This window comes from Mustela lutreola, chromosome 13, assembly GCF_030435805.1.
Source record: "Mustela lutreola isolate mMusLut2 chromosome 13, mMusLut2.pri, whole genome shotgun sequence".
Lineage (NCBI taxonomy): Eukaryota > Metazoa > Chordata > Mammalia > Carnivora > Mustelidae > Mustela > Mustela lutreola.
In genome coordinates, this window is record NC_081302.1 from 69,475,952 (window position 1) to 69,498,536 (window position 22,585).

A 22,585-nucleotide genomic window follows, 5' to 3' on the forward strand; every position below is an offset into this window, starting at 1 on the left:
ATAATTTAAAAACTGCCATATCGTTCCTACCAAGTAGTTCCTTCTTGTAAATTAAATGCTTAGAGAGCGATATTCAACTCAGCATTCACTCATTCATTCATGTAGTCAACAAAAATTATTCACTGTTTTTGGTACTAAGAGAGCATATAGTAAAGTATAAGACATGAATTTTTCTCAAGAGCTTATATTACATAGTAAAGATAAGAAATACATAGGACATAAGGGAGGAAGGGTAGCTGAGGATTGTTAAAGCACTTTACATGAATTGATCTCACTTACTCCTCACGACAACAAACCTAGGAGAGAGGTACTGCTACTGTGTCCATTTTACAGATAGAAAATGAGATCAAGGGGTGAAGTAATTTAGGGAAGGCCATACAACTAGTAAATGGTAGAGACAAGATTCGGACTGGTTATGTGACTTCAAAGTCAGAGCCTTTAACTGTTATGCATTCTGCCTCTCAACAAGAGAGGGCCAGATAAATATTCCATAGACATTCACTGAACTGTGATGATTTCCATCTAGCCTCTTTTGGGGGTCGGTGGAGTTGGGACAGGATGATGGCATCGGCATTTAAAGTGAGATATAATGGGTGGGTTGGTGTGGACAGGCGATATGAGAGAGAAGAGCACTGTAAGCAGGGCAGAAGAGTTAGAACAAACACCCAGATAAAGTATGTGAACAGGAATAAGGAAGACTGGCCAGTGATTAGGATGTATAAAGTCTGGGGCCGGGCAGTGTGAGATGCAACTGAAAACACACGTACACCGGGGAGCCTCAGTGACTCAGTCAGTGAAGTGTCTGCCTTTGGCTCAGGTCATGAGCCAAGGGGTCCTGGGACCGAGCCCCACACGGACCCCACATCGGACTCCCTGCTCAGCGGGAAAGCTACTCTTCCCTCTCCCTCTGCCTGCTGCTCCCTCTGCTTGTGCTCTCCCTCTCTGTCAAATAAATGAGTAAAATCTTGGAAAAAAAAAAAAAAGAAAAAGAAAACATACATAGCTGTGAACGTGAGATGTTTCGGGAATGTTTAAGGAATCAAAGATTAGAGTTCAGGTATTATAGTCTGTGAAGCAGTTATCTATCCCTTTTGGTGGTCACACATCTTGTGGAGAAGACGGTGAAATATATAGTTCCTTCCTAGAAAATTCACATAGGAACATTTTTCCATCCTGACTATATAAAGAAATGAAAGTTTTGTATTTTGGAGGAAAAAGAAAATCTGTCATTGATCTTGATGCCCTCTTCCATCTAAAGACTTTTTCTGCCTCTGCGTCTGTCAATACCTCTTTTTCTCCAATTTCAGAAAATGTACCTTCCATCCTGTGCCAAGCAGTTACTCACTCTACCAGGGGTGGTTTCCTACCCATCCTGCCTTGACTAGCAACTGTCTTATCTTTGTTCCTTTTCTCCTTTGTTAGGCTTCTACATATCAGTTTCTACTTCTTAGTTCCTCACTCCTATTCACTCCTTTTTATGTCACTCTCATCCTCTACTTGGGCCAGAGTGATAGGAGAATATACATGAATTAATATGTTAAAAGCTCAGAAAAGTCTATCCATCAATTTTTTTAAAAAAACTGTGTAACATTTTATATTTAAACCCAGAATTTAGCTATACTTCTCCCCCTCATTAACACATTTCAAAACACCTGTGTTCCAAGGAATATCAATTTAAAAATGTTCAGTGAGAGATCCTTGATTTCTACAGCATACTCGTTTCTATTGTTCTTTTACTGCTTGACTTCCGTGGTATCCTTGGTGGACTCTGCCTTTGGCCTGCTGCTCTTCTTCCTGTATAGTCTCACTTTTCTTGGGTGATTTCAGTGGTTTTAATTGTAAACTCCACGCTCAACTTGGGTGTCAAATTCTAAACCTTTGTATTTGGCCAAACTGAACCAAGTGTCTTCAATCTCTTCTCCCCTGAAACCCTGCATCTTCACATTCTCAAACATATTTAATAGTATGTATATCATCCCTTCTCTCAGGCTTTGTTTCCCTCATTCTTACATTCTTACTCCTCACACCCAGCCCGGCATCAGTCGTTGACATTTTAGTGTTGTTTTGAGGCTGTCCCCTTTGCTTTCTTGCCACCACCAACTGAAATTTAGTTCATGCTCCTATCTCTTCGAGTTCAGACAACAGCCTTTTACCTCAAATGTGGGCATCCTAAAATACTGAGCTACACAGTGGCCTGAGTGATTAAAATATATATATATATATATATATATATATATATATATATATATATATACACAAAAACACACACATATATATGTCATGATCTCAGGGTCCTGGGGTCAAGCCCCACATCAGGTTCTCTGCTCAACAGGGAGCCTGCTTCCCCCTCTCTCTCTGCCTGCCTCTCTGTCTCCTTGTGATCTCTCTCTCTCTCTCTGTCAAATAAATGAATAAAGTCTTAAAATAAATAAATAAATAGGATCTTCTCATTGCCAGCTTAAAATCCTTCATTGTCTCGCTATGGCTTCAGGATAAAAATCCAGGTTCCTCATGGCACATAAAGCTTCCCTAGCAAGCTTGTTAGTCTCAACTGCAGAGACTCCTTGCCTCATACTTTTACCTGAATAATTTAGAACTACTGTTTCAGAGGGAAGGTGGTATTTTAGTATATGATGTTTTCCACAGTCTGCAACAAGTCTTTAAATCTTTCTAAATCCTTTACTTATGTTCCTGGATTCAAGATAGGAAACACTATTCTAGGAAGGCGTTCCAGAATACACATGATGGTCAAGGGTCCTGTTTTGTGTTAACGTGGTTTCCTTTGTATATCTAGGTTGCTGTTGTTTTTCATTGTCTGTTTTTCCTCTAGACTATAACGTCCTTGGAAGCAGAAACTTTAATCATATGTGTCTTTTTACTTTTAAGCACCCACCATAATGTCATTCATTTAGTAAATATCCAATATCAATACTTGTTTTGCTTGGATAACCACATCCAACCTCAACCAAGTAGGGATCTGGCTTCAGAGAATAAAGACTTGGCAGGTCCTTTCAGCTCTTATTTTTACTGTGTGCAATGAATTTTGACATTCTGTATTCAAATTTATTCTTTTCTCTTTTATTTCATTTACAAATAATGCTGGTAATGATCCATGTAGTTGATTTGCTTACACACCAATGGGTTGAAACTTGTAATTAAAAACCAAGCAAACACTGATATAGTAGAATGAACAAGGGGTTTAACAAAGGCAGAAAAATGGGTTTAATAAATCTCAGCTCATCTCTGCTTGTGATGTGATCATAAGTAAATACTTTAATGTCCAAACCTTAATTTCCACATCTGAAAATGAACTGTAATACTTAATTTAGAGTTGTGAAGTTATCACCTGCAGTATCGTTTTCTTTCAACAAATGTAAATTATGTCTCCCAGCTTCACTTGCCCAATGGTGCATACTTTTTTTACTACTACTATCAAGCTCATTTTGCTTTCCCCCTTAAAACTGGTTGGTGAGTTGAGACTCCTCCTCCTAGCCCCTGAGATGCAAGATGTTTTAAGAAAGTTTTCTATGGTATCTGGTTCTTAATGTTCCTGTTTTATATACAAATTGAACTAGAATAACACTACAACTATACTTAGCAGTTTTATTTAGTGACTTAAAATGAAAGAAAAATTCAATAGAATTTTTGGGATTCAAAAAAGCATAAAACACTGCAGTCAGTCATCATCATCATCATCTTCTTCTTCTTCTTCTTTTTAAAAGATTTTATTTTTAAGTAATCTCTACACCTAATGTGGGACTCAAATTCACAACCTGGAGATCAAGAGTCCCATGCTCTTACTGGTTACTGAATTATTCTTACTAATTAAACCAGGTAGGTATCCTGTAATCAGTCATATTCTGATTAACTGAACTGCTTAAACATTCTATCTGGAAAAGAATGCTTAACAATATTTAGACAGGCAACTCAGTCTGAATTTCTCTTCTTTTTTGCTGATAAAATGTTCTACACTTATATTTATTGGGATGATGATTTGAACTGATGGAGCAGATTCTATTGTGATAACTAACTACTTATAAGTTGATTGCAATATAAATATTGCTTAAGGACATTTTGCACAAAGCCATGTAAATGAAATAATCAAATGAATAAAATATTTGCACTATACAGAAAGACTTATTTGTCCTTTTGTATAGTAGGGCTCTAAATGTAGTGGTGAAATCCGTTTTTTTTTTTTTTAAAGATTTTATTTATTTATTTGACAGAGATCACAAGCAGGCAGAGAGGCAGGCAGAGAGAGAGGAGGAAGCAGGCTCCCCGCTGAGCAGAGAGCCCGATGCGGGGCTCGATCCCAGGACCCTGGGATCATGACCTGAGCCGAAGGCAGCGGCTTAACCCACTGAGCCACCCAGGCGCCCCGAAATCCGTTTTTATATAGTGTTTGAATTCATGCCAAAGTCTTTTGGAGAGAGTCTTCTGGAGCAAGGCCTCATAGGTGTGGCAGTGTGCAATGATGGTTACTCATCTCTTCCTCTTCTCCACGTTTGGCAGTAAAAAAGTTTAATTACCTCACATTTCTTTTTCTCCAAGTGTGACAAAAAAGGTGACCTGTATATTTCCAGTAGGTGATTAATATGTTTATACACACACACACACACACACACACACACACATATATATATATATAATTTTTTTTGAATGAGAATTTAGTCCCCTGCATGTAGGAGAGATCTGGTGTACTGATAAGATAGCTCTGTTCTTGATTGCCTCTGCTCTTCAGGTTGAAAATAAGTATAACTATAAGTCTTAGAAGAGTTACTTTATGGGAAATCCTCTGTACAGAGAAGCAAGTAAAAAATAAAAATGAGTTTCAACTAGAACATTGTATGAGGAAGAATAGGCATTGTTGTGGTTTGTGAAACACTTGCACGCATAACAAAGGATGGCCTCTTAAGAAAAGATGTAAGAATTTATATATGATCTGAATCATGGCTGATGGTCTACTAAATAATACTTGAATTTGTCTTTTTATAATATTTTAAATTTACATAGTTTGGTTAGCAGGGATGTGTTATGATGAAGAGTCCCTTTAAAAGTGTTCCTACAGACTAACTATATGGTTGAAAGAGACATTCATTTTTTTGGGGACACTAACAAAATATGGATTCTAGCAAAATGTTGCAGGCTATAAATGGCCTTGTGGACACTGTAAAGTTGCGAGGAGAGAGTAAAAAGGCTAGATAGTCAAGGTAAAGCTTTTGTTTATTTTTAGAACCCTTTAAGTGAATAAAAAAATTAGGTTAGAAATTTAAATATTTTAGCTTTTATAGGCAATGGGCATGCGTTATTGTTGTCTTCAAGAGCTCTGCGAATTCTGTGTTTGAAGCTGAATGTGACCCCTTTGGGTATACTATTTATGAGTGGCAGAGCAACTTAATTCAAAGAGAGAGAAAAAAGACTTATAAAGACTCATAAGGCTTTTTCAACATCAAATAGCTTTTACTAAACAATATTTTGATGAGTTAAGTGTGAGTGAGTCAGGGACATATGGATTAAATTTCCCTTGAAATACACATGGGCTTAAAAAATTAAGGGGGAAATACTGAGCAAAATGCATTTTAGAGAATGCAGAACATTTAAAAGACATTTTTCTCCTAAATACAAATATCAGATTGATTCAATTCTAGTTTGACTCTGTAACTAAAACTACATAAAATAAATATGAAAAAATCTTGTAAAAATGCTAGTTTTATTAGGGAAACACTGTTCATTAACCATATTTGAATTGTATTGCAGAGCAGTTAGGCTTCAGCAGATCTGATCTGATTATGAGTTTATCTATATCTATGTAACACTGAACTTGTTCCTTCTGTAGTACTTATTCTCTTATTCCATTAAACAATTATAAGAATTTTTTTGTGTTTAGTTTCAAATGTATTTCTTTCTTAATCACGTATTTCTCTGAAAAACTCTCAGCTTTTAGAATTTTGCTTTTCCTATATTTTGATTATAATTTTCTCGAATCTTGAGTTCTTCCTTCTTATATGCTGCATATTTTACTTTATCCTCTTTTCTTTGCTCAGTTTTTAGGTAACATTCAATTTGTATATAAACAACTTTGCCTCTGGTATCTGAACATTCCAAGTTAGAACTTTTGAAGGCCTAATTATCTATCTAATCATCTTAATTGTCGACTTTCATTTATTAGGGTAGACATATTTTATGTTCTAACTTCCTGGTTACTGAAGTTCCTGCGAGGTAGTTGTAGGTAGGCTAATTCTCTTGATTTTTTTTCTTTCTATCAGCTTCTGAGTCCCAGCATTCTGCACCCTAAATATTGAATAGTAGGCAAATCAGTGAGTGAATGAAATAAAATAGAGATTTAGGGAGATAGGAATGGTTAACCTTAAAACAAATTCTAACCAAATTTCCACCCCCTCCCCAATTATTTGATATCTGCTTTCATTTTGTGTCTGTGTGGGTTTTTTTTTTTTAAGATTTTTATTTATTTATTTGACAGAGAGAGATCACAAGTAGGCAGAGAGGCAGGCAGGGTGAGAGAGAGAGGGAAGCAGGCTCCCAGGACCCTGAGATCATGACCTGAGCCGAAGGCAGCGGCTTAACCCACTGAGCCACCCAGGCGCCCCTGTGTGGGTTTTTTTTAAAAAGCTTTTATTTATTTATTTGAGAGACAGACAGAGAGTATGGGGGGGGGTGGGGGAGGCAGAGGGAGAAGCAGACTCCCCACTAAGCAGGAAGCCCTTTATGGGGCTTGACACCAGGACCCTGTGATCATGACCTGAACCAAAGGCAGAGGCTTAACTGACTGAGCTACCCAGGTGCCCCTGCTTTCACTTTGAATTAGTAGAATAAAGATAAAAGAAAACAGACAAAGCTTTGACCAGTGAACAACAAGAAAAACAGTCTGAAAGGTATAGCCATCTTAACAACAGTGAAAGTAAACCTGGGAATTTTCTAGGGCATTAAACGTGTGTCCTGCAGAGAAGCTCTCCATCACTTTGGAGAATCTCCTATTAATTGCATCTTGTTTCTCTTAGTAGATGTCCTCCTTATTTCTATGCATTTTTTAAAAAGATTTTATTTATTTCACAGAGAGAGATTACAAGTAGGCAGAGAGGCTGGCCAAGGGGTGGTGGGAAACAGGCTCCCCACTGAGCAGAGAGTCCAATGGGGGAATCAATCCCAGGACCCTGAGATCATGACACGAGCTGACAGCAGAGGCTTTAACCCACTGAGCTACCCAAGCACCCCATTTCTATGTATTTTTATTCTTAAATTCATATAATACTGAGTTTTGGATTTTTGACTCTGTGCATGGAATATAGTGTATATGTGTATGTGTGAAAAGGATTATAAATGTACCATTTTGAAAAAGCCATATAAAAAATCCAAGTCTTATATTTCAACACTTCTTTCCCATGTTGCTAGTTTTCTATACTAGTTACTTTTTCCCCCCTAGTTACTCTTTTTAAATATTCAAAATAACATTATAATCCTTTGGTAATGGAATATCTTTTCCAAGTGATAAGGTGTTTTTTGGTTAAGAGTCATAGTGGTATCTAGACTTTTAAAATGGGAATGTTAAGAACATTTAGTTAAAATGATAAAATTAGCAGAAGCTGGGATGGAAGAAAGATTAATTTAGTTCTTACCTGGAAAAGTCAAGTGATGAGTTGAGTAATTTCAATAATTCAATTAGTATGAGCAAATGATCTGATAATTCAAGCCCTTAAAAACTTAATTTTAATAGTTCAGAATTTTTGTTTTGTTTTTTGTTTTTGGTATAAATTAACCAGATAACGATCTCAGCTCTCTAGTTTATTCCAACCTACATTGAATTTTTCAATGGGAACCTTATTAGGACAAGTAATTGTATTAGAAGATTCCTTCATGGTTCAAAGGTACGTGGGATATGGTTACCATACCTAAGGAATTTGCAGTCTAAAAGGAAAGAAAAAACATATAGAAAGGCATCTTGTGTAAGTATCTTAAGAATGACATGATCAAAACTTTACAGAGTTGGCTATAATAAAAAAGACAGATAGTGACCAGCATTAAGGATGTGGAGAAATGGGACCCTCAGACACTGCTGATAGGAATGTAAAATGATGCAGCCACTTTGGAAAACAGTATTGCAGTTCCTCAAAAAGTTAAAAATAGAGTTATTATTTGACCCAGCAATTTCATACCTAGGTATATATTCAAGAAAAATGAAAGCATATGTTGACATAAAGTGTTGTACATGAATGTTCATAGCAGCATTAGTCACAGTAGCAAAAAGGTGGAAACAAACCAAGTGTCCATCAATTAATGAATGATAAGCAAAATGTGATATATCCATACAATGAATAGCCACCATTTATTCACCATAAAAAGGGACACTCATGCTAAAACATGGATGAGTCTTGAAAACATTATGCTAAGTAAAAGAATTTAGTAAAAGAATTCTTTTACTTAGAAGCTAGTCACAGAAGACTACATATTATACAATTATGTTTATATGAAATGTCCAGAAGAGTTAAATCTATGGAGACTGAAAGTAGATTAGTGGTCCTCCAGGGCAGTGGAGGGGACATGGGAAAATTGGGTAGAATAGCCAAAGGGTATGGAGGTTTCTTTTTTGGTGTGATGAAATGTTCTAAAATTGTGATAATTTGTTTTTAATAATTTGCAGAGCTGATAAACCATAAAGGACCACCATCATGATGAATTCAGAATTCCCCAATTTGACAAAATTAGTAATATTTGGTAGTAACAATAGAGAAATCTGTACATATTCCAAGTCTGTTATGGAAAATCTTTCTACTCTCAGTTGGTGTATGTGACAGAACTACTGCCCTAAAAAAAAAAAAAAAAAATGAAGTACACTTTATGAGCGGAACACAATTCTACCAGTTGAATTATATCATTCACTTTTACTTCACATAAATTTTAGTTAATCTTAAATTTTAGTTACTCAGTAATTGTTTGCAGAAATAACTTGCCACGTTGAGTTTCAAATTAAAGCATACATTGGGATTTTAGATTAAAATCAGTTGAATTATACTAATTAATTTCAGTGTTTTAGATAACAATATAATTAGTAAATTGAAATTTTTAGTTATGTATGGTGTCTTAGGTGCTAATTCACTTTGGTGAGTCACTACAAACTAAAAAAGCAATTAAAATAAATTAAGTTAGATGTTATTAATATAATAATTGCTTAATTCATTTGCATACTTCTATATTATAATTATATTAGCCATTTGCTACAATGCATAATAAATTGAGTAATTAATAATCACACACACTTAACTTGCCTCTTGAGATGAACAGCTTGGGAAGAAAGGGAACTAAAAGTGAAACAGAAAATTGTATGACATTTAAGTCTGTAGAATTTGGTGGACTATTTTATCTTTATTAAAACTAGACAACTCCAAAGCAAATGGTAAAAACATGAGAGTCAATATTTAAATAAAATTGTGTTAAAATCTATCAAATTTTTTAACTTACCAGAATGATTTTAGAGAACAGATACATAAAACTAAAATAAATTATTATGCATATTCTTAGACTTCTAAATATAGTTTAATGGAACTAGTGTAAAAATTGAGGTATAGGCTGAGGATCTTGTCTTTACATCATTTTAGAAGAATCTTTAAGTATATACACATGCATATTTAAATATACTATTTGGCATATTTGAATTCAAATAATAACATATGTATTTTTAAGGAAACACATTATTTTATTTACTTCTTAATCTTATACAATTTCCTTAATCTCTCTTGGTCTCTATAGCCTCATTTGTAAAATTAGGGTAATAATAGTACTAAGCTCATAGAGTTACTGTCAATATTAAAGCTCTTTGAATGCTGCCTGGTTGTTACTTAGTAAGATATGCTAGCTACTCTTCTTTCTCTTTTTTCTTTTTATAAACAGAAACTGATCCTATCTTTTAAACCTCCCAATATAATTAATCTTAACTAAATTAGTACATTCCCTTAGTTTTCTATTCTAATTAATATCTTTTTTCCCTGAAATTTAACTTGACTATTAAGAAATATTGCATATTGACAAATTATAATGCATCATCTCCTCATCTGTGTGCTTGTCAGCAAAACAGGGCTTTTTAAGAACAGGAAAATGAATCATACTATTCAGCAGATTTAGGTTTACCATTATTATTGTAAAAATGGTGTCCTCATTCATAGAAAATCTAAAGTCTAAGAAGTCTAACTACTTGTATATTTTTGAAGGTACATTTCTTACATTACTAATATGCAAGCTGTGTCACTGAGTCATGAAAAAAATAAACCTATAATTTTCATCTCAGAAGTGGAAAATGGGCATTGGTTATTTTATATAATATTTCCAAATACCAAGTATAGATTATATTAATTTTGTGCACAGATTTTAGGATCTCCTGGATCTTACTGTAGACTTAGGTCTCCTGCGATCATGAAAGTGTTCTCTAGGCAGCTTAGCACTGTTCAGTTATTTAGAACAATAAGTTAACTATAAGAAAGCCATTATCCTTTAACAACTTTTAATTTCTGAGACAAAGACAACAAAATGGTTACATATTTATGTGGTCTGAAATTTTATTAACAGCTGATTTTTAAAAATCTAACAATAGTGGTTTGTAATTAACTTCCAAAATGATTTTTATGTGATGTCACTATCACACCAGTCTAGCTAATTAACAGGTGTCAGCATTTATAAAATGAATCTATACATTCCTACTTCCTGTACCCTTACTTCTTTCACAAAACATCCATCCCTTCCTTCTTTTCTACTGAATTCAAAGCTCAGAGTAACATTTGTGGACTGCTATTTTAAAGAGGAACATTATAGACTAGATAGGGGATCAATATTTTAGGACAGTTTGTAAGATTTATCAGACACGAGGATTCTGCAAAAAGAGTATGAATTAGAACCAGGTGGAAATGGGCAGGAATGGATCTGCTCAAAGAAAAGTCTACTTAAAAGAGAGAATTTAAAGAAGTCTTGACAGAGTGAGTTGGTCAAGAGCCACACAATTAGATTTTTAAATAATTTACTGCAAGCATACTTTCATTATTCTTTAGATATTTTAACTTAATGTTGTTTTGGGAATTTTGCTTACAAGCATAAATTAATAATAATAATTACTCTAGCTACAATCAAAGGAGAGAAATATAAAGAAGTTATGAGTCTTTATTGGATTTTGCCTCTGGTAGTTTTGGGCAGATCTTATTACAATAAACTTCAGGGTATCAGCCAACTTTGTATCAACTAATTAATTACCTTTTTTTTTTTAAGATTATATTTATTTATTTGACAGAGGGGTAGGGGAAGCAGGCTCCCTGCTGAGCAGAGAGCCTGATGCGGGGCTTGATCCCAGGACCCCGAGATCACGACCTGAGCCGAAGGCAGAGGCTTAACCCACTGAGCCACCCAGGTGCCCCTAATTAATTACTTTTATAATGGGAACTAAGGATCACAGAGTCTAAACTAAACCATATAATGATTGAAACTATTTATCAACATATGTGGATGAGAAAAGATGACATATTATCTGAAAAGGTCATAAATCATGTTTATAAATTTTCTTTCGTTCTTTAGGATCAAAAATAAGACCAGAAAAAGAGAAAACAAATCCGTGGGCAAAAAGAAATCACAGACTTCATTTGCTTAAATTTCCAAATGGCCGCAGAGAAAATCTCTGAACTATTAAAACAAACCACAAAAACAATAAAACCAAACTTCAACATTTACTTAGGAATTCAAGGCAAACATTTGTTCATAGACTTAGGATTACTTTTAAATAGGACAAATAATTTTCATCACACAGAAATGTTAGTGACATAGGTATATCTAGGAGCTGGCATTCGAGTAACTTATTAAACATTCTCTAGAAGAGAGAGAATAAGGTGCCATCTCTAGTTTACAATTAATAAGAACATCCCTTTGATAAAAAGAGAAATCTCTAACTGACAGAAACATCACTGGAGGCTTTCATAAAGCCCGATAATTTTCAGCACACTTCTGGAAATAGGAGTGCAATTTTGTAAACTGAATGATGAGTACAAGTCCACTTTTCTATTGCTATCTGCCACATAGCAGTGTATGGGCTGGAAATACAGAATTAAGGTTAAGACTTAGCCACTACTTGAGCAGGAGTTTTTAACTTGAAATTTAGGATAGGATTCTATAGACTGGTTTCCAGGTGTCAGTGAACCCTCCAAAATTGTGTATAAAATTATACCTGCACCTTCATGAAGCAATGTATTTTCACAGATTCTCAAAAATAGTTTAAAACCCAAACAAGGTAACGGGCCCAGACCTATATCCATATATCCATATCCCACATGGTCACTGCAGATACTGCTCTCAATCGACCTGACACCGGCACCAGGACAGGGTAAAAACAGTGTCTGCTAATGGTGGAGATCAGCAGTGTGGGTATACAGAAATACATCAGGGACATTCCAAAGAGTGGTAGCAAATTTGAGTGTCTGCTGGCTGAAGTGGCCATTTTCATGGCTGTTAGCAGGCTAGAGTCACTCGTAAGTCAGTGAGACTATTATTCTGTCCCCTTCCAATTATTCAGGCAGTTAGATGGGACTTCTGCTATAAGCTATCTCTCCTATATTAAAAAGTTGCTCCTCAGTCCAAAGAAAGTAGATGCAGCTATTCATTCATTAGTACTAAAATATATATTTGTTTGATATGCACTTTCCTCTCTCTCCAATATGGCGATTGTGATGAAGTAAATTATTAACGGTCACATGATTCAGTATCGTTCCAACCACTGGCACCAACTCATTCGCCAGGAGATAGATTTTAAGTTCATAAACTTTGCATGTGTTTCTTACTTACAACAAACAGAAGAAAGATATTTAAACATTTACCTGCAAGATTGTCAATCTCTTTCTCCTGCAGGAGACTGACTGCATCATCATCTCCTTCCAGCATAAGTTCTGTCTCTGCGTTTTGATTCACTATTGCTTGACTTCTGAAGGCTTTCTTGGACTTCACCACATCTTCTTCAGTGCCTAATCACAGAGGAAATATAATAATTTAGGTGATTATGATTATTTGGCCTTCAGTATTAAAAATAATCTATTACTTTCTTATAATTATAGGCCGCATTTATGTATGAGTTTACAATTACAGAACATTTTTACCTTCTTTATCTTGTTTGCTGTTCAAAATAACTCTGAGAAAGGCGGGGGGCGGGCAGGAGTGTAATCAATCAACTACCCTTATTTTACAGAGGAGGAAACAGGCCGAAAAAGCTCATTCCTCACTGAGGGACCAAGGAGTTGGCCAGTGGTAGAGAAAAGACTATAAATCCACATCCTGGGGCTCTAACATCACCACTTTCTATAAAAAATCTGCACCTCATCACAAGCTTGGTTTTCTGATACATAAAAGTACACAATTTTGCATAATTATACTTTTATGTGAATTAGAGAATCAAATGATCAGATCATTTTTGAAAGTAGATAAGGATGAAGAAAACAAGAACACGTCCACATCTGAAGAGGGCAGTGATTGTCGCTGCGAAGTTACAAAAGGTGGAGTTAGGAATGACGGCCACACAAAATGGACTGCACAATAGCTATTTCCTTCACAGTCAGTGAAAGCAATAATGGTTTTCGGAACTGATAGCCTTATTTTGTTATATAAAATAGAATAGAAGGCCAAAAATCCAAAAACAAAGTCATAAAAATTGAAATATCGCCAAAGCTGACCTAGCATTAACATATCAGTCAGTGTAAAGGTTAGAAATTATAATGCATTTGAATTCCTCGTGGATTTGACTCCTTAACAGATATAATTTAATATTTATATTTCAATATTACATTTCAATATTTTAAGGAATAGCCACTTCAGCTACCGCCTTTGGAGGTGGTGATGATTCTAAAATTATCTGAATAGCAAGTAAATTTATATATATAAATATATATGAATATATATATATATGTACATATATATATATTTGTATTTCATATCACTTGAGGTTGGAATTCAGCCTGGAAGAGAATGTAATTTACTGTATTCTAGCCATAGTATTAGTATATAGGCTTCAAGGAAGCAGCATTTCCTGGGAAAATACCTACACATGTCATAAGGTGTGGTGGATATATTCCTGAAAATGGGAGCCTAATAAATCACTCCTGCATGGTAGTGTTGTTATCACAGTTCTGGGGACTTATAAAGTGTCTGTGTACATACGCAATTGCTCTCCAAATCTTGCCATGACTTTGGCCAAAATGCCCTCCAGTTAACAATTAACAATACTTTTGGTCATTCTCCCAGGCCCAATATAGGACTTCTGACGGCCCATTACGGTCTGTGGTATCTGCTCAACCATTGTTTTGGAAGTACATTTAGCTGCCGTAACACTTGCATTGTAAAAGTGTTAGTCTCTTTCATTGCAACTTGCATGCTTCTTTTAGTTAGTGACGCAGAGCCAAGTCTGTTCACTAAAACATTAATAAGTTGGTTCAAAAGTAGCACATATAGGAGTAAAAAACACACGAGGAACACAGTCATGACACAAAGGCACCGTAGAATGTAACTGTCACAGAGGTACAGTCTGTCATCCTAGCTCTGACTGGAAAACAGCATTTAGAAAGCATGGCTAAAATATAGCATCACAGCATCAAGTAATACATTGTTAAATATATATTTTGATAAGTACTTCAGAAACAAACAGTATTATTACAACTCAATGCTACATGGCAGGTGAGGGGCATTAAATGGGTTATATGTACATTTTTCTCTCACTGGCCCTCAGATAATTCTTACTTCTGGAATAAAAGACTGAGGACTGATTACTGAATGCTCCAGAACCTTATCTTAATTTTATTTGGTTTCTTGATGATATAAAGCCAGTGAAACAGAAATCTTCCGGGGGTATGTATCCTTATAACTTGTTTGCTTCTTGGGTAGTAACTTAATTTAAGAAGCTCAGAGCTTGTATCATCTGAGAACAGAAGAGGCGAATCCAATCATTAACAACTGAGAAGCCTCTCCTGAAGTCCTTATAGCCATATTTCTATTAGACATCTGCAGCTGGATATTTGCAGCTCCACATGTCCCTAACTGAATGAATCATCTATTAGTTCCCCACCTGCCCCGATTTTGATCAACCCACTTAAGCCACGAAACTAGGGGTCATCCTGGTGACTGCCATGGCCTGGGCTCAGGCCACCATTGTTTTGGTCTGGAGGTCTTCCATAGCTCCATTATTTACACCATCCCGCACATTTTTGTCAGAGTGATTATTACAAAGCAAAAATAAGTGGAGGATATTTGCCTTCTGCATAATGTTTCCTCCCAATCAACAATACTCAATGCAAGGCTTATATGATAGGAGTCCCAATCTACACTCCTTAGCATGGCTGGGCCAGGCCTTTTATCCTCTCAATACCAGCTTGGCGTTATCTTTTCTCTATCATCAGCAATATGAACCATTTATAGTTCCTCAAACCTTCTTACCTGGGCTAATATTATTCCTTCTATATGGTGTATTCCTTCCTTTCTCCTTTTTGGGGCTCATTCCATTCGATCTTCCAAACTCACCTTTGTTGGGGGCCTTTCCTAGCCAACTGCTCCGTACTTTCACAGTTGACACAGAACTCTACCACACTGTACAGGTGTTATCTGTTATGTGCTTGTCTTCTCCACAGGGCTCCGGGCTAGTTTCTGCAAGCCTCAGTGTGGGGCACACAGCAGACTTGTAACAAACATAACCCAAACGGAGTTCAGCTCTACCCACTCTGTTTTCTTGTTTCTGATTTCTTAAGGTAAATTTGTGTGCCCCTTCCTTGATGATTTCATCACACCTTATAAATCCTATTACTGCAGTTATAGCAACAAGCTTCAGTCTTTGCTTCCTTAGTTTTCAGCACACTGCCTGGCACGGAGCGAGCCCTCATATCAGCTAAACAAATGAATAATCTGAGACATAGAAGTTACCTCTGGATATTTCTTAACCTGAAAATCCCAAGATTTTTCAGAAAGTCCTGGTGATTTGCCTCCAGTTTGGGGACCAATTGGAGAATTTATGTATTTACATGAAAGAGAACTTGGTTCTTTATATGAAATAATCAATAAAACTCCTTAAGTACGAGTCAGCCTGATAAAACAAATTTCCCCTTGTGGACAACCATGTTTAATCTGCTTTGTCATTAAGAAAAGGAATATACATTACTCTTGTGTTATTAAAATTAAAATCTACAAATAAAGTCAATGTAGTCAAAGAAAGGTGAGCTCTGAAATGTGTATTAAGCAGCTTTCACTTTTATCCTCTCTGGTTTTAAAACAGTAAAACAATTATGTCTTTAAGAGGCATATAGTAAGCTGATCCATACCGACACTGAACTCACCATCCCTGTTGAAGTGTTATCAGTCTGTAGCTCAGTAAACTTTCTGATTTTATGGTACTGCACGAAACATTTATCTAAATTAAAGTGTACAAGATCCAAAGGTGCATTTCAATCATAATATCTTCTATGAATTAGAGTTTCATTCATCAAAATTACAAGTAAAAAGAGGTAAGGTCTCAAAGGGCTGTCTCATTACAAGGCTTATAAACACTGTCCTTAGAAAGAATTGGTTTAACACCCAACAAATCAAAATCTGATTGGGAAGAGAATTTCCTTGAGATAATCTATCTTCACAAGACATGTTGGACTGAGTGCACTTCTTGGCCTCTTTAGCCATTCATCAAGAAATTAACAAGCGAATACTACAAACCACCAGATCTCCCTGTGATCTGAAATTGTGAATTATGTGAATTTGAAAATGTGAATTATGTGTAAAAAGTTGGATAGTATAGGCATATATACTTATTTACTAAGAAGACATCAAAATGCCATAAATTAGGAAGGTTCAGAAGTAATAAAATACCACCAAATTATAGATTAATCCAAATCCAAAATTATTTTTACATTATTTTCCATATCGTGTGACAAATAACAACTACAGAAAAACATTCTATACTCATAAGATTTCTTAGTAAATATATATGCTTGTAGTTCTGTGGGTAAAAACATTATCTAGTATAGAATAATGTATTAGACAAAACTAAATAAAGTTCTTCTTTCAATAAATTTATTTTAACAAATAGGATCCATAGAAACAAAGTGTATTTTAAAACCAAAGTAACAAGAGAACTAAAATGTTTCTAGGATTGTTATTATACTCTAATAATTACTCTATAATTATATTATTATTATATTGTAAATAAGTATGTTAAAATATAGAAATGACAAGTTGGAAACATTAACTTATCTTTTTTTTTTTAAAGATTTTATTTATTTATTTGACAGAGAGAAATCACAAGTAGACGGAGAGGCAGGCAGAGAGAGAGAGAGGGAAGCAGGTTCCCTGCTGAGCAGAGAGCCCGATTCCGGACTCGATCCCAGGACCCTGAGATCATGACCTGAGCCGAAGGCAGCGGCTTAACCCACTGAGCCACCCAGGTGCCCCAACGTTAACTTATCTTAATAATATTCAGAGAATATGTCTATCTGGAAAGTGGACAGTCAGGTGAAGAAGTTATTTTATTTGTTCTTATTTATTGACAAATATAGTTAATGTAAAGAAAAAGACTACATGGTAGTTTATCTGTTTAAGGAATTATTCTATACAAATTCTATACAGCTCTAAAACATCTATACTAATAAAGATGAAAAGTAATTTATAGAGATAGGGAAACCGTAAATAATATATGTGTGGCTAATGCACACAGAGGAAAGATATAAGCCTGTAAATGCCAATTTTATTTTATTTTATTTTATTTTTAAAAAGATTTTATTTATTTATTTGACAGAGATCACAAGTAAGCAGAGAAGCAGGCAGAGAGAGAGGAGGAAACAGGCTCTCCGATCCCAATGTGGGGCTCGATCCCAGGACCCTGGGATCATGACCTGAGCCAAAGGCAGAGGCTTTAACCCACTGAGCCACCCAGGTGCCCCTAACATGCCAATTTTAGCAGAGCATCCGCTTCTTACCAGTTTTGCACTATTATTTATTTTGCATTAAGTATAGAAATATGGCTTTAATTTGTTTATTAAAATTTTAATTAAAAAATATAAAAAATTATATAAAAATATGTATGTATGTGTCCATCTAATGTGAGTCTGTTGTGTAAGAATACATTTTCAATTTTATTTGATCTGTGCAATTAAATACATGGTCTATGACTCATGATCTGGCCCCTACTTCTTTAACCTCACTATTTTACCAGTTTGGTACCTTCACATCTTATATTCCCCAAGAGCAGGATGCTTCTGTTCCCAAACATGCAGCACTTTTTCAAGCGTTTAAATCTGACCTATGTAATTTCTCTTACATGGAATTCTCTTACTTGCCTTGTCCTTCAAGATTCAGTGTAGCTAATTACTCCCTTTTCCGTATAAACTTTTATCTTACAAATAAGTCAAAATATATTATCATGATTTTTTGATATTTTTTCTGGAGTCTTTTAGTTGGGTATTATCTTATTAAAAATGTGTCAAATATCAAACAAAGTGGCAATCGATAATGTTGAATGAGCACGTGAAAACAGAAGCCTAATTCATATGGTCATCATTTTATATGCACACTACGTAAATTATTTCTCTTTATGTCCTTTATAGTCTTGTAAATGCTGGATATGAGCTTTGCAATTCTAACTTTATTTTCCTCCCTAACATCTATTAAGAACATATTTTTAAAAGATATTTAGACCAATCTCTGGACTTCTTTTTCTCAACCTGTGAAAGAGGAGGTAAGTATTTATCAACCAAACTCCCAAAGGGTTACTGCAATGTTAAAATGAGACAATGGATACTAAAATACTTTGAAATGTGTGAAAAGCTTACTTATATAATAAGCTATCAAAACGATTGTTAAGATTTTGGTAAAATAGATAAGAAGAAATATTAGAGGAGTTTACTAAGTGTACAACTCAAAACTGAACAAGAATACAGCCAGTGCTTTACTGCTTATAATAATGTTTCTAACATTTATATGAAGGAGGAAAAAAGCAGGCTGATGTGAGGATTAAAAAACTCAAGATAACTCATGCATGTAAGGTCTCAGTACAATGCCTAACAAACAATGGGTATTCAACAACTAATCTTTCCTTTCCTTCAGTTGCGATTAATCTTTTTCCCTCTGCCATGCTGTCATTACTCTGTTTATATTCACTACAGTGAAATTTGAGCCTTCATCTCCTCCACTGATGGTATGCTCCCTGAAGACAGGAAGTATAGCTTGTGGACAGGTCCCATGAAGTGTTTGTGAAATTAAATGGAGTGTAAACAGCTTACATTAAAAAACTGTTTCCTCCCAATAAACATAATATTCATTTAAAGATATTATTAAATAAAACTACACAAGCATCAGTATATTTGACATGTGTTTTTGATTTTCTATATCGGTATGTTAAGATATAAGAATTTTTAATATCTTAGATATCTGAAGGAAAAGAACAGCTTTCTCAACAAGGTTGTTATCAGAATTTGCTTTAGAGAATTATACATAGATAATGCATTTAATATATACTTTCCTTCTATCACTGGAAGAAAATGGGCAGAAGAGAAATTCAGTTTTATTTCAATTTTGTCTAAATGTAACATCAGGAACAATTCTAATGTTTCTAAACATCTGGAAGTCAGTTTCACAAATGACATTCTTTTGTGAAAGAAAAATTCTTTTCAATATATACAACTTCATGATATTTCTAGCTTGTAAAATCTGTTTTGACAAAATCTACCCCTATGTAAATAAGATAAAATGTTGCAATTCAATGTCAGTTATACTTCAATAATATAAAAAATGTTTCATTTTCAAACCTAAATGATCTCCTTTAGAAGTATTAATGACATGAATTTCTTGGGGTATTTTAAAATAAAGATTACTTTTTCCTCATTAAAGCTGAAATCAGAGCCACAAATATTTTTATAGAACAGTGCTTTTAGTAACTTTAAGAGATATTATTTAATTTTCACTAAAAACAAAAGATTTTAAGATAAATGTAACTCTCAACTAATTACATTAGATATGGTGACATGTTATCATGCAATAATAGGTACGAATCAATCTACTGCTGAGAAGTTTATAATGTCAAACATTTCAAAGAAGTTGAAAGAACATTTTTTACTATATTGAGAAAACTATGACTCAAAATATATTATTCTGACCTTAACAAGAAAGCATGTGTGTGTGATATATATCACACATACACACAACATACTTTACTATTTTAGTAAAAAGTAAATTTGTTTCATTGTCAATAATTTAAATTCAAAATTAAATTTTTTGCTTGCCTTTATACACAGACGTAGCATTTCTTTCCTCAAAAAAACATAAATAATGCTGACATAAAAGGAGAGACCTACTAAAGACTAAGGACTAAAAGAAGTCCTGTTTTTTATAGAACAGTATTCAAAAAACCCTCATACTTTGCAGTAGAAACATCCTAATGATAAAAGCCTGTTAGTGATACTGAATGAAACACTACTAATAGAATGACTAGAAATCTCAGGTATCTTTTCTTCTCTTTTATACCTAGTGCTGAGTCAGGAGACTCACTTCATCAACACAAAATCATTTTACGAAAGCAAGTATTTTCACAAATGAAATAGATGGTTTTTATTTGCTGTTTTAAATATACTTTAAGTAAAAATCTGAATGGTTATTGACCAGACTTAATAAACACAGAGAAGAAATCCAGACAGTTCTTAGCCACCAAATTCCTCCTTTCTTAGTTGTGGGTATTTTAATCTGAATACATTAGATTTAACTGTGGTTCCCACTTCATTTTTGCTGACTGAGAATATATTTAATAACCGAACGAGGTATTATCCAAACTACCAAAAAACTAAAAACCCAAGATACCAGGCTTCAAATTTATAATGAACTTGATTCCAAAATAGTAATCCTTGCCTAAATAAATCATTGATGTTACTTATGGTCCATTTTAGCACATTCTTATAGCACATAAGATCAGAGTCTGTGTTTTTACCAATGAAGAACTTGCATAGACTTTTGTTTCAAACTAGACAAACACTATATCTGCAGGTATGCTTTTCTCAAAGAAAATATTCAGTGGAATAGTAAAATGCAGAATTAGCAGTATAGGCATTAATTAAGATAAAGTGTTCACAGAAATTATTCTAAGTGGTAAATTCTTATTCAGATTAGTTATGCTTGTAAACGATTTGCTGGACTATAAGAAATAAAATAGGAAAATGGCTACCTAACATCAACAGTTATTGCTCAGTGGAAAAGGACATCAAGGACACTTGCAAGTAAAAGAATTGGATCAATATTAACGTGATTTTCATTTCATGCTTCCCCAACTCCAGTAAGCTGACAATATACTCTGATTATGTGAACTGCCTCAGAGTAACACAGAAAAGGTTATTAGAGCAAGAGGTGGAAATGGAATGCACTTTTTATATTGACAGGCCTGCTAATAGAGTATACTGATTTTCCAAGACATGCAATGCATTTTTACAATTTGGTTCTGACAGCAAAAATGGAATTTCATTTATTCCTAATTCAAAATATTCATATGTAAGCAATATTTCTTAGAGCAGACCAACAAAGGGAATATTCTCAAATAGCATTTTGAACTGAAAAAAATGCAATTAAAAAGGTGCAAGAAAATATTATTGAATTTAAGTGCACCACTATAGAAGTATAAAATGCTAACTTAATAAACTTCTTAATGGAGTGAATGCAGAAAACTGCATTCTGTGCTTTTTAAAGGAAATCTGATAAATCATATTTTAAGAATATACATGATGATAAATGTGGAATCCCTGTGCATTTTAGACTGGATATTACTTGAGAGGCTTTTGATTAGCCATGAAGTTAGAATAATTTTTAAATATTTGAACTAGGATTTTATTATATTCAAAATCACATGGCACACTTTACTTGTGGGAAAAAATGCTAAAACATATAGAAAACTTGGGGCAGTTTGGAAACCTCTAAATATCATACAAAGCAGAATGATGCATTATTCATCTTTGAATAATGGCTCCTATGTTAAAATGCGCTTAGAAAAAGAGTAGTATGAAATTAAGTCCATCGAAAAGAGCAAAATAAGCTATGTTTACATGGTTGTAGTGACTTTTATCCTTGTTCTGTACTTCTCTGGCATTTCTAGATTTTCTACAACGAGCATGTTTCTCTTCAGGAAGGAAAGAAGGAAGGAAGAAAAGAAGGAAGAAAGGAAGAAAAAAGAACTAAAGAATCTTTGCATGATGAGTCAGGAGGAGTAGATGGTAGATGAGTAGTAGAATGGAAGAAAGTTCTGGCTCTCCTGGGAATGAAAGAAAAGATGATTCGGGCAACTTAAAGGAGGGCTGAGGGGGTGGGCACGCTTCCCCGGGCAGTGGGTGGTATCAACCTGGGGAATGATGCTTGTTTTTTCTTCAAAAAGCCTGTCACACACTTCCATGGGCAAAATTTCCTTTAAAACCCTGGGAAATGGGAGTAGGAGGTATTTTGGCTAGATAAGCAACTGGCTCAGAGACATGGGGAAAAAAATGTAATAAACAAAAATTTCTTTTTAGGTATTAAAAAAATTGGAATAGCTAAGAGGTCGGAGCTGATATTGGTTATT

General features: G+C 34.6%; 1 protein-coding gene across 7 annotated transcripts in view; it reads right to left on the reverse strand.

Annotated features, from left to right (window-relative positions):
* The window catches only part of NBEA (neurobeachin), a 685,682-nt gene that overhangs the window by 202,413 nt on the left and 460,684 nt on the right, over window positions 1-22,585 (reverse strand). For all 7 annotated transcript variants that reach the window (XM_059144025.1, XM_059144024.1, XM_059144021.1 and 4 more), the window contains one exon: window positions 12,858-13,001. In XM_059144025.1, the coding sequence (XP_059000008.1) occupies window positions 12,858-13,001 (144 nt within the window). The remainder of the gene's footprint in view (window positions 1-12,857; window positions 13,002-22,585) is intronic.